Source organism: Sitophilus oryzae, unplaced genomic scaffold (genome assembly GCF_002938485.1).
Source record: "Sitophilus oryzae breed Bouriz unplaced genomic scaffold, Soryzae_2.0 scaffold_576_pilon_pilon, whole genome shotgun sequence".
Taxonomy (NCBI): Eukaryota; Metazoa; Arthropoda; class Insecta; order Coleoptera; family Curculionidae; genus Sitophilus; species Sitophilus oryzae.
In genome coordinates this window covers 18,612-33,042 of record NW_022147169.1, presented here as the reverse complement: position 1 = coordinate 33,042, position 14,431 = coordinate 18,612, and the positions used below count along the sequence as shown (strand labels likewise).

The 14,431-nt window shown below is 31.7% G+C and overlaps 1 protein-coding gene across 1 annotated transcript in view; it reads right to left on the bottom strand.

Annotated features, from left to right (window-relative positions):
* The window catches only part of LOC115887503 (SCY1-like protein 2), a gene marked incomplete at its 5' end in the record, with an annotated part of 80,468 nt that extends 68,270 nt beyond the window's left edge, over nucleotides 1–12,198 (bottom strand). The window contains 1 exon segment of the mRNA XM_030906965.1: nucleotides 12,084–12,198. Coding sequence (XP_030762825.1) covers nucleotides 12,084–12,198 — 115 coding nt within the window.
* Between the last annotated feature and the right edge of the window lie 2,233 nt (nucleotides 12,199–14,431).

The following is a 14,431-nucleotide window of genomic DNA, read 5'->3' as shown; positions in this document are numbered from 1 at the left end:
CTAAAACATCAAGAAACGGCAAACGATTACCTCTCTCTACTTCTAAAGTAAATCTTATGGTAGGTTCGCGAGAATTTATATATTCCAAAAAAATGTCTATTTCAGAAACGTTATGTTGCCATATTGCAAAAATATCATCAACATAACGCAGCCATATTACAGGCTTTTTTGAAAAACTATTTATTGTATTATTTTCAAAAATCTTCCATAAAAATATTACTTAACAAAGGAGAGAGAGGTGATCCCATTGCCATACCGAAATCTTGTTGAAAAAAATCATTATTTAATTGGAAATAAGTAGTTTTAACACAAAGTGTCAACAATTCCAAAATACTATCTATGTTTAATTTTGTTCTATCTATTAAATGTGTATCTTGTTCTAATCTATCCCTAACTATTTTAAGTCATTTATCTACCGGCACGTTAGTGAAAAGACTAACAACGTCAAAACTAACCATTAAACTGTTAGGTGTTATATTAATTTTTGAAATTTTTTCTATAAAGTGTGGTGTGTTTTTAATGTATGAATCGGTGTTATTTGCAATCGGATTTAATATGTCTAGTAAAAATTTTGCCAACGGATGGCATGGAGAATTTATACTACTGACAATAGGTCTAAAAGGTATACCCTGTTTGTGTATTTTAGGTAAACCGTATAAATGAGGTGGTTTACTGTAATGGGGTGTTAGTAATGTTCGTTGTAAGTCTGTTAATACATGTTTGTATTTGTATAAAGTTCTGTATATTTTTCTTTCAATAGTTGGTGTTGGGTCTTTTGAAAGTTTTGTGTAACTACCGTTATTTATAAGATCTGTAATTTTGTTATTATATTCGTCTAAATCTATAACAACTATATATTCGTCTAAATCTTTATCTGCTTGTAATATTTTAATTGTTTTGTCTGTTTTTAAATTTTTAATAGCTAACCTTTCTTCTCTATTAATATTAGGTTTAAATTTAATAGGTCTTTCTAGAATAATTTTTGACCTAACACGATATTCATCCGCGTGTTCTAAAGGTAACTTTTGTGCTATATTTTCAATAGCAGAAGCCAAATCTAATTTTGAAACGTTTTTATCAGTTACGCTAAAATTTAAACCTTTTGATAAAACTGATTTTTCAGAATTAGATAAAACTCTTTTAGAAAGGTTAACTACGGTTTTGTTAATAAATTCGTGTTTATTTGTAATGTTTTGATTTATATTTCTTTCATTAATCATGTGTGTAAATTTAGTAATATGTTTTTGTTTTTGTATATTAGAATGATACATATAGCTATTGTGTACGCTATTTAGAATGTGTGTAAAATCTATGTTTGAAACTATCATCTGTATATCGTTAGAAATAAAATTTATTGAGTATTATCTATGATATTGAATTCTTTCTCTTAAAAGTGCTAAACTAGCCCTATTTAATATGTTTATACTTCTCTGTGTAGTGTAAGGTATATGTAGTCTTAGGCCTTTTGGCATTACCCCACTATCCCTACATTTACAAAGAAAAAATAAACTGTTCTCAGAATGTTGTAATTTTATAAATTTACGTTCTAAATTTCTAAATAATAGACATATATGAGGCCCATACCTGAATTGTAAAAAATGTCTATACCTATGTGGCGGATTCATCTATCCAAAAAAATCCTTATGGGTTTTTCGCCACTGCACTGCAAGAAAAATCTACAAAATAAAATAGTTATTTTTTGTAAACAAAAAAAAACGTCAAAACAAAAATATCATCAACATAACGCAGCCATATTACAGGCAAATAAAAAAAAAATAACTATATTATTATTGTTTTTGGTAATAAATCTAGAACGTCAACGATTTCTTGTAGACGTATCTGTTTTAAAAAGTAAAGTGTTCTCGAATAGTTCAATTTTAAATATTTTAAATAGTTTTTTTCTTGATTCTTTATATTTTTTTTGCTTCCGACGACGGAAAGAGAAAACTTTCCGAAACGTTAAGCATTTTTTTCTTTGTTAGGCAAATTTTTATTACCGTAAACACAACTTCTGACAAGCAGCGTCCGTTTAGGTTTAACGCAGAAGTGTTTACAAAAAATAACTATTTTATTTTGTAGATTTTTCTTGCAGTGCAGTGGCGAAAAATCCATAAGGATTTTTTTTTGGATGTATATATCAACTTTGATTCTTAACCTCAGTTTTTTATACTATATTTACTTTAGTATTCGACTGTATTATGCAGGGTTTATCGAATGGTTGTTTTTTACCTTAAGTTCAAAAAACACCCCATGCAATAATTTCGTGAATAAATTTTCCTAAAATACTATTTTTCTGTCAGAACCTTTGAATAAGAAGACTAAGGAAGGAGCATAATGCTAACCATGTATTCATGCATGGTGGGCGGAAAAAGCACCATAAAAGCACTCTAGGGTGGGGATCCTGGACAGTTCTGTTTGACGATTCATTTGACACATTTGAATTTGATTTGAAATTTTGTGGATTTGTCAGTCTTTACGAAGCTTATTTTATGTTATTTATTATTTATTCTACTACTGATAGTTGTATAAAGGTAATAAATCTAGATGGAAATTGTGGCAAAACTTAAATTAACAGTGACACTATCGCGATTTATCGAAAAAGATTCTAAAATAGTTGGTTGTGTAGTGTGCGGTAGATCTCGGCAAAAATTGAGTGAAATAATGGAACAACTTTTCGCTAGTAAGTGACTATATAATATACATACGTGTAGTAAACCGATCATTTATGAAATTCACTTAAATTAACTAAATTATATATTTTTCTTGCATTTTTAGCTTTTATTTATTGCTTGTCAAAGATTAGATGTCAAAGAATTTAGATACGTTAATTTGACTTACATGCTTCAGTAGCGTATCGGATGTTTGTGTTAATAAATACTTATTATAACTTATCTATTTTTATTAGAATTATATATTTTATAACAATTTTAATAACTACCAACATTTATTCACAACGTAAAATAAAACAACAAATTATTGAGTCTACCCCACGTCTACCCTACATCATAGTTTTACATTTTTTAAATAAAATTAGAACGACACTGATAAACCGGAATTTAAGTCGGCCATATTTGAGGCCCATCGCGGTGTACCTAAGATTTTTGATATGCTCCTTCCTTAGTCTTATTATTCAAAGGTCAGAACCATGTCTCCTGAGCCTGAATTGTTACCATGGCTCCAAACAGTGCCGTGGCCATATATTTTTCTTAACTTAGCTGCTTGAAGGGATATTTATATTTTTGATGAATGTTTTGATTACGCCTATGGTATAGGCTGTGGTATCATACTAATTAATTACTAAAAAACGGTATTAAAATGTTAAAAAACTCCTGGCTCTTTCTTCTCGTTGCGGTTTTTACACTTGAAAGCTGAACACGTCACCATTGTAATAAGGTTACTACAAAGTTCACTACACACAACAAATTATTAAAAATCGCTAAAAAGTGTGTTTCGATGAGGTGGTTAGGTTAGGTTGACTCATCCTTAGGCTCAAAAATGATGGCGTTAGCGTCACAAATTCTGCTGCAGCCCGTATATGGGCGTTACATGTCCTTGTATTGTTTAATCATGGGTTGATATCCATATTTAAATCAATTTTTTGGCATCTAAGTGTAGAAAGCGCTACCTACATTAAAAAATGATATAATGGCTTTATAATTGGATTTAAAAGCAACCGCGAAATGGATGGAGGAGAGCGATGAAGTGGTGGGGATAGTAAGGATGTAAAAGGAGGGATGGGGATATTGCATGACACACGTTATTAATGTCGAAATTTTCCTTTTATTATAGGCTATAGGCACTCGCCTACCAGAGCATATTCGATAAGCGATAAGCGAAAACAGGAATGTAATTATGAACAACATTGTTCCTTAAATAGATGGAAGTTGGTGGGTCTCGAGGGATGCGTCGGAGGATGTTATTTGTTGGTTTAGGTCGACAAAGTAATAATCTTTATTTCAAGTACTATCTATATGCTTACGGTGGGCGTATTATACATACTCTTCTGGGATATCGTTTGTAAAACAAACACCGAAGGTTAAAATCGAGGTTATAGATAAAGTTTGTGACTAAGACCGAACTTAAAGCTGCCTTTGTTTAATACAAGATAAAAGGAAGTGGCTCTTAATATTTTCCTATCCTAAATATTCCCTGTAAATAAAAAGTCCCTCAAATATATTTGCTTCTAAATATATATTTAGATCTATATATATTAGAATTTAGAATTATATATATTAGTTCCAAATATATAGTATAGTAATATATACGCACTCAATTGAATTCCATATAAATATTATTTTAAATTACTCAGTAATATACTCACTAGCACAACAAACTGGCACCTTAAAATTTTTATGTATTTTAAAGTTTAATATATTTTGTTCTAGTGGGCCGATTTTCACAAATTTTTAAGCAATTTATAGCTAAATTATTTAACTTTTTACAAATTGCTTTAAAAATCCTCAAAATCGGCCCACAAAATCAATTAAACTTGCATCAAAGAAAAAATGCAAGAATGTTGGCGCAGGATTGCTGTTCTTTTGGGAAGAGAAACTATTTCTCAGTATATAAATGGCAAGCAATTGCGGTGCCAGGGCTCGAAAAAAATATACAGGGTCGCTGATATGTATGGAAATGATCGATTATTAAATAAAATATACGAGGTACCGCAAAAAAGTTAAATATAAAAGTTATAAGAGTTTTAAATGCCTATTGGCGAGTAATAAATTTAAGTATACGGGGTCGGTTATAAAGTTGTGGTACATCAAAGTTTTATTTTTTTTTAAATAGAACCTCCTGTATATTATTGAATATTTCAATCTATCTTCTAAGCAAAAATCGAAATACAGACAATGTACCTCAAATCAACCGTTTCCGAGTTATTGACTTGAAAATATCACTTAAACAATTCAATTTAATTAATTTCGATGTGTTCGGTTTCATTTAGCTATATCATTCTACGGAAACTATGGTACTTAATAATATTTTACATTAGTTTTCAAGTTAGCATTTATAGATGTATAAAATGAGATTATATCAAGTGTGGAAATTAAAAAAAAATGTTTAACATTTTAAAACTAAAACTCGATATCTCGGAAACGGTTGGATTTAGGTACATTATATGTCAAAATAAAATAGTAAATCATCACAATACATCAAAGCATTTTTACTTTCACACTAGATGCGCGTTTCGCTAACAATGTTAGCATCATCGGCAAATGAGTATTATTCAAAAAAAAAAAATAATTTTGTTTTGGCAGCAAATTTGAAAATTATCAAAAAATTACATTTGTAGCAAATTATTAATGAATTTGGATATTTAGGTATCCCAAAATTTCAGTAAAATAATCGAAAGGAACTGGAATTTTTTTTGTTGCCCACTGTGTGATGTGGCGCCAAACGCCAAACCGCCCGGGTTTTAGTGGTTATTTAGTTAATATTCGATGGATAGAAAATTTATTTAGGTATTTAATAGATATATCCCATTTGCTGGAATTCTAAGGACCATAAATCTGTTTAAAGCACGCAAAAATCAATTTTTTCGAATATTTTCATTTCTAAGAAATAAGTCAATTATCTGAACCTCGAAAACTACTTAGCGGCAAAATGCCTACGAAAAAAAACCCTTCAATTTTATTCTATAATATTTCCCGATTTTTACTGGTTCAAGTTCCTCTCAGTTTGCCGTGTGCCGTTAAAATCTCATCGAACTTGTCGAAAAGTTGGGATTGATGGGATGGAAATGTTTGTGAAAGGGAAAAGAACGAAAAATTTCACTGAAAAAAAACTTGTAATGGCCTTGTTAGAGTTTAACTGTAAGTTAATGCTTCTAATCATTCTTCTTTCACATCTAATCACAGTATAAGTGTAAAAAAGGTGTTATAAAAAGTTTATATTATAGGACAAAAATAATATGTTCAGACGGCATTTCACTAAACCACATAAAAAATACATTAATAAAAAACGACTATCCACCATATTTTATTGGCAAAACATTAAACGAAATACAAACCTCAAATCATAGACACAATGATAACAATACGCAATATATTAAACAACTTACAACTCCATACATACGAGGCGTTTCGGAAAAAACGGCGAAACAAAAACATCTTTCAAAACACAAAATACACTTAGATCCATTTTATCACACACTAAACTAATAAATACAGAACGACAAACAAAAAATGTAAAATACAAAATACCATGTGAATGCGATAAATTTTACATTGGTGCAACATCTAGACACTTAAATGTTCGAATTAAAGAACATAAAGATTATTTAAGAAAGGGAGATTTTCACAAACCTAAGATTTGTCAGCATACATGGGACACAGGGCACAGAATAAATTTTAATAACGCCAAAATTATAATGAAAGAAGGGATAGCCTCTATAAGAAAAATTAAAGAGGCTTTTTGAATACAATCTAATAAAAATAAATGTATTTCTCATGCATCTGTAGATGCTAGTAATGTACGGCAATCGCTTCTTTGATTTTAAAGAACATGACATAAATAAACATAGTATACGCAAAATTAAAAATAATCATACAGAAAGTTTGGGAACGGTTTTAACTTATTAAGTAATTTTACCTTATTAAGTATTTTCAGGTAGTAATTGTTAATTTTGAAGTTTAACTTGATATAATGTTATTTTAACAGAACGTCAACGGTTTTTGTAGACGTATCTGTTTTAAAAAACTAAAGTGTTCTCGAATAGTTGAATTTAAATATTTTAAATAGTTTTTTTCTTTATTCTTTGTTTTTTTTTGCTTCCGACGACGGAAAGGGATAAACTTTCCGAAACGTTAAGCATTTTTTTGTCTGTTAGGCAAATTTGTATATCTGTAAACCTAAATGCTGACAAGTAGTTTCCGTTGGATTAACGCAACAGTGTTTACAAAAAATAACTATTTTATTTTGTAGATTTTCTTGCAGTGGATGACCCATATATGATTTTTTGGAGAGATGAATTCGCCACATAGGTATAGACATTTTTTAATGCTTCTAGTTTGTTTTTGTTATTATACCGATAACTTTAAATCTGTGGTAAAACAGTTAGGATTGCTGTATAAATTCCAGACTTAATTTCATTAGATTCTAAAAATCTGAACTACCCAAAGTTTTCTTGTCGAACTTCTTTACCACTAAAACCGGATGAGGGAACTAAAGATATTGCTTAAGTTTGAATTATTTACTCTATTCCCGTTTGTTTTCCCCAGCTTATACTAAAGACGAATTTAACTTTATTATCGTTTCCATTTTAGTAGTTCCTCTGGTTCCCACTTTGTTCGTCGATTCCCGACGAACGCTACACATTATTAATGCGGTTTAAATAGTTAAGTTTTGGATTGTGCAGGAAACAGTTTAAAATTGGGAAACCAGCTTGGGATAAACAGTTTCTATGGCGTAACAGAACTCTATATTTTACGGTCATTTTCTATTAAGTTGAATAAAATTAAGAGTATATTATATACCGAGTTAAAATACCTCGAAGTTTTTATTTTGAGAATGAAAAATGTATTTAAAATATTTTATTTTTGTTTTTTGATATTACTAACGTTTCAAAACAGTAAAGCCCGTTTCACCTTGTACTTGGATGCTGCCATGTAATTATACTTATCTGTATGCTAAAGAAGAAAACATTTGACCAATGTGCACTGCCAGTCATGACCTATGCATGCGAAACCTGGACAGTTAAAACGGACATCATAAGGAAACTGCAGGTCGCGCAACGTTCAACGGAACGAAATATGCTGGGAATAACCAAGAGAGATTGTAAAAGAATAGAGTGGATACAGCAAAAGACCCAAATAATAGATATCATCCACAGAATCGAATCCCTCAAATGGCAATGGGCAGGATACCTGGCAAGAAGAACGGACAACAGATAGACAAAAAAATTACAGCATGGTACCCACGAGGAATTAAGAGACCTAGAAGAAGACCGAACCTGAGATGGGACCATGAGATTAAGAAATTAGCAGAGATAACTTGGGCCCGCATAGCCAACAATAGACAACATTGGACCCAACTAGAAAGAGAGTACGTGAGGGAGGCTACACCATAATTGGAAATGATTGAATAAGCTAAAAATGATGATGATATGGATGCTCGCGCCCCTCACTTTTACGCTGCTTGTGTCGTTTAAATAATTAAAATAAACTGTTTTATTTAAGCACTGTTGCCAACTTAGCGGTTTACCGCAAGATGTGTCGTTTTTTTTTCAGTTTAGCGGGAAAAATAATTTAATAGCTAGCGGTTTATGGAGCTTACTAACCAGAGACAGGTGTGTAATGAGATCAAACTGAGGAAATGGAGGTGGATTGGTCGCATATGAGGCGTCAAGTTGCAAAATCCGCCTTATCGATTTTTTAAAAAAATGGCCCAATGACATATATTAATAGTGGACCCTGAAATCTGCATAAACATAATCCCAAACTGCAGTGAAAGTCGCCTATTCCTATATAAAATTCACTACAAATTACGTTACTGCAGCAAAATCTGTCTTAGCCACTTATATTTGCTTTTTATTGTTTAGAATTTAGAATTTAGAATGAGTGGGAGGGGGGTTAATCACTGCGACCTTACATATCTATTGTGTTCCCCTTTCTTGAGATATAACTCATCATACTGTCCCAGGGCTTTGACAAAAGCCAGTATCTAGGACGGTTTTATAGAGGGTTTTAGTTCTCCATCTCCAATATCAGTCGTACCAAAGTTCATGGCACGAATGGTTGTCGTCTCGGCGCACTCAGTGATGAGGTGTACTGGTGTTTCCCCATTTTCCCCACATAATCTGCATTCGCCGTTTCTTCTTAGTTTCAATCTACTGAGGAGACAGTGTCCTGTTAAAAACCCCGTGACAATCCGAATATTGTTCTTGCTTAAACCCAGGAAGATCTGTGATTTTTCTTAATCGTAAGCCCTCAGAAACTTCTTCGAGTGTCTTAGACCGTTGCAAGATTCCCATTCCAGGTTGCGGATGGAATGCAGAACGGTTCTGGTCCAGTTAGTGGAGTGTTCGCTCCTTTTCTAGCTAGATCATTTGCTTTTTCATTGCCTTCTATCCCTTGTTGAGCAGGCACCCAGAGTAGGAGGACTTTGTTTTCTTTGCCTAATTTATTCAGCTTCTCTATACATTCTTTGACCAATTTCGAATTGATTGATACTGAGTTGATCGCTTTTAACGCTGCTTGACTATCAGATAATATGGCTATTTCTTGTTTCCGATAGTTTCTATCTAAGATAAGAAGTATTTAGTTCTCGGCCCAAACACTCCGATCCCTGTTCCCGTATTGGTTTTGGAAGCATCAGTATACCAAGTTATGGTATGGTCTTTTAACTGCTGGGCAGACGTTTCTCTCTTCCAATCTTTTTTATTGCTCAATACTATATTGAGATGTTTCTCAAAGTTGTACATTCTTGGCATATCGTTCACTGGGAGTTGCAGGAGTGGTATTTCCCTTTTGAGGGTGTTCCAAGCCCCTGATCTGACAATTCTCCCAGTGCTGATTCCGCTAGTGACCATTCTAATCATTGTCGCATTGGCATATCTACCAATGACAATGTGCAGTGGTGTTAGATCTAGAATGACCTCCACTGCTGCTGTTGGACATGTTCTCATGGCTCCTATGATGCAAACACATGCTAGTCTCTGGACTTTGCACAGGTTTAGCCTTGCCGTCCGTTGCTCTAGTTTTGTGTACCAGGCAAACTGCTACATAAGTAATCATGGGTCTTACTATCATGGTATACATCCAGCGCAAAATGTTAGGGGAGCAGCCCCATCTATTTCCGGTCAGTCTTCTGCAGTCATTATTGTTACAAATTCGGCATTTTTTCATAAGCTTTTTACACAAGTATAATATTACTGCTGACATCTTTTCAAATCCTTACTTAATTTTAATAAAATATTTTTTTTTATAAATCCAGTTAGGATGCAAATAGGGTATAATAGAAAAAAAACGGCATCCAGTTGGCTAGGAAATGACGATCGATGACATTTCCCATATGAATTTAAATAAAAAATAACAGCGTTCTTCATTTCATAGCCAATATGCATCTTAGTGCAACAAAACCCGCCTTATCCGAATTATTTTTGTGTTTTTTCTGTTTAGAAATTAAATATTAATTTTTATTTCTAGAAAAACGAGATACAATGATTCCACTAAATGAACACGTTTTTTGTAAATTAACGCTTCAAACATTAGCTTAAACAGTTTTTGCTTATTATCTCGAAAGGACGTTTGTGGGATAAGGCGGGTTTTGCAACTTGACGCCTCATATGAAGGCGAAGCGGCAACATCGCTGGCAGAGCTATTAAGTGGAATCCACAAGGCAGTAGAAGAACTGGTCGTCCAAGACACACATGGCAAAGGACAATTAAAAAGGAGATCGAAGCAGTAAACCGATCATGGCGAGATGTCAAACCAATTGCAAACAACCGAACCCGCTGGAAAGCATTTATTGAAGCACTATGCTCCACTTTTTTTTAGCAGTTTACGTTCTTGAATAATAAATAAATATATTTGACACAAAAATTATTATTTGCATTTTAAAGAACAATTTTTTTCCAAATTTCCATCAATATCACGTAATTTTCATATATTCTTAAAGTATCTAGGTAGCCTACTAAGAACAGAATCGCCTAGAATCTTCGAAGTCACATTAAATCCGTCTGATCACGCTATGAGAGCTTTACCAACATAGGTACAAAAATTCGCGACACGCCAAAATTCAGTTTCAGTATCGCTTAGCGGATTTAATTACTGGAGCAACAAGGACGTCACGGCACTTCATAGGATTATATCAAATGACTTATTCACCATTAAATCTTGGTGCGATTCGAACCTCCTGAGTCTCAACATTTCTAAAACTAAAGCTTTGTCGTATAAAAACTCGCTGCAACCTTTTGTACTTAACAATACTACCATTGACGTCGTAAAATCTGTAAAATTCTTAGGACTTCTTGTGGACAATTCTCTGAAATGGGACATGCATATCGAAGCTTTGTCAAAAAAATTGAGCTCTGCCTGTTTTGCATTAAGATCTGTTTCTAAGGAGCTTAACTTTGTCAGTGGCTAGAACTGTTTATTATGCACTTTTTGAGTCGCACCTCAGGTATGCCCTTCCATTCTGGGGTACGTGTTGTGCGACTCAATTTGACCGCATTTTCAAGCTCCAGAAGAGAGCTGTTCGATATTCACTGGGACTAAACAGCAGAACTCATTGCCAGGACTTTTTAAAAAAATTAAAAATATTAACTCTTCCTTCCTTATTTATATTTGAATCCGTTTGCCTAATACGTAAGCATGTATCAGCTTCTCAAGAAAGGCCATCTCACACTTATCCACTCAGGAACGTGGAGCAAGATCTTTATCTACCTACCCCACGCTCAGAGTTAGTTAAAAGTTCAATATTATACAACTCGAAAAAAATGCACAATCACCTGCCATTTGAAATCAAATCCATAACATAATTTTCTTCTTTTCGCAAAGCATTGAACTGTTATTTACTAGACAAGGCTTTCTACGCCGTAAAGGAATTATATTTTGATAATCGAATTTGAACTTGTAAACACTGGTCTAATGTTTGCTATTGCTATATTTACCAGTGACACCGAAATAAATTTATTTAGAGGTCATTGATATTCACTAGAAACTAACTAAATATTTTTGAATATAATTTTTTTTTTATTCTTTGACGTTGTAAACATTTATATAAATGTTTATTTTAAAAAATAAGACTGATAATGTTATTTGTATAATGTTTTGTATTATCTTTTGTTTGTTTGTGTACCTTGTTTGTTTACTTTGTTTGTTTATTTTACCTTTGTCTACAAATTGTAAATTTTTTTGACAATAAAGGCATTTATTTATTTATTTAAGCGGTTTTTATTTACGAATCTAGAAGGTGTTCGTCAGCGAACTTAGAGAATTCGCAACCCTGTATACAAGTCGAGTTGGAAAGCTTTATAACATTCAAGTAAATAGGCTAGCTGCTGCTTACATTTTCATTGTAAACTAACATGTTAAAAGATAAAAATAATCATAAAAACCATTGTAAATAATATTTTAACTTACCTTAGGAATGTAAGGAAGAGCATCTTTGAGAGTATTGCGATAGAAGTGGTTTTTCTGCGTTGGATCCTTCATCATTATTGTATCCAGGTATTGCAAGGCGTGAACTGTTGGATCGCTATTAACATAAAAGAAATGTTACATTTTTAACAATATTTTTTTATGTTCTCTGCTATTTAACATGAATACATTTAGAAATTAAGATTAATAGAATTATAAGTACTAGTTTTAATATTAAAGGACGTCAGAGTAAGTGGACTTTAAAGATGTAAATATCATAGCTTACTTCGGGTTTTTCTTATAACCTATTCTAAATCGTTCTAGAACTGTGATACTGCAGCAGAAGTTAATATGAAGCAATCTTTCCATTTGTTCATGCGCTGGCTGTAAAGTTCTAGGACGGTCCAGAATCGATAATTCATAAAATTCCTACATACAGAAATCGAGAATGGTAAATAGAAAAGATGTTTCTTTTGACCAGACATATCATGTCTTAAAGTAGGCTTGCACTTTTTTCTGAGACACCTTGTACAAAATATGATAATAATGTTATTCATATTATGAAGATCTCCGAATATAACCATCTCAGTTTGATGTATAACAATTAAGTTTCGTCTAAACTAAACAAACTTTATTTAAAGTCGATGTCGTGGAAGTTCTATTCTCGGGAGATGTTACCCACGTAGAACTTCAGACAGTTCATTAACGGGAACGTTAATGGGTTTGACGCAGAAATAATTCGTTCCGATAATTAAAACAATTAGGCGAATTGTACTAGAGCCATTAATTGAGAATAAACGCTATTATCGACGATTTTGCTGTCAAAATAACCGAAGATAATCTCTTTGGATAATATTAAACTGGCAGATTTAAAAGTTCGATTACTTATTTTTTGACCAAATGCCAAAATGACATTACTGGCAAGTAAAAAAAGTTTAAAGTTAAAGTTTAAAGATTAAATTAGAGGCCTCGCAATTAGTAGACTTCAATTGGTGGTTTCAAATTATACTACTATACTTTTAGTTTACAACAAGTTTACAATCATTCTGGCGACTAAAAAAACACAATTAAAATTAATAGAATATCCTAGCAACAGTTTGCGGTATTGGCTGTATCCATAGAAGCCGAATATTTAACATAAATCAATAAACTTTCGATTTCTAACCACATTTTCTCTTGACGAATGATAATCAAAATCCAAAATGAAATAAAACAAAAAAAAAAAAAAATTAGTGGAAAAGTTAAAAGTTTGTTAACTTTTTTTTTTTTTGATTGATTAATAATTTTAACGTTCTGAATGCTTACATTCAAAATAGAGGAACAAACTTCTACCTAATTGGAAACCACTAATTTGTTCATAGATATCGAGATTCTGAATGAAGCCTAAAACATCCCCCATAGAACTTCGTCTGTCATGTTAAGAAATGATAGTAAATAATAAGCGCCTCTCGTGTTTGTTCGCACTCAAAACATTTCAATTAATGCCTGTATATTTTCAATATATTTTTAAATTACATTTTTTTAATTGTAAAAGTAATATACATTTACATGGAATATTACATAACAATTATATCAATTACAGTTACAAGCTTGTTTTTCTAATATTTTTTTTTTTTTTTTTTTTTAAAATATTAATATATGTATATTTAGCCGTAGGTATGAAAAAGTAAAATACAAAATGGTTAAACGCTTACATTTCAATAAAACTTCCACTTATAGTTTACATTCAAAATGATAAATATTTCTATTACACAAATAAAAATATCAAACAATTCTAAAATCACTAAACTTCCGCGGCTGACAACGAAAATATAACAGCACTTTTTGTTTTGGACCTGCATATCAACATTACGCTGTTAATAACTGTTTGTTGTTAGAAATAATATAAATATCTAATTATAACTTACTAGAAATTTTAATATTATTTTATTTTTTTTTTTTTTTTTTTTTTTTTAATAATAACTAACTTTTATTCAAGATGACATTTTAGACGGCAACTGACATATATGTAATATTTGAATCTTAAATACCTATGTATGTATGTAATATAATTTAAATTACTATAATACAACTTTACTCCCCCAAGAAAACATTTATACATTCACAAAAATACAACAAGTGTAATAATACTTAAAAAACAATAATAAACATGAATTTAAAAGAATGAAAAATTACAGCGCGACTCTACCATTAAAATTAGATGATTAAATTTTCGCAATTTTTCACCATTTGATGACCGGTAGCGCCTCTAAATGTTTGTTCAGCAGTTGAGCTTTACTCCCTTGTAATATTCAAAGAAAAGAAATTAAAGAGATTTTGTGAAGTTTAATATCTACCTACTTAAACTACAA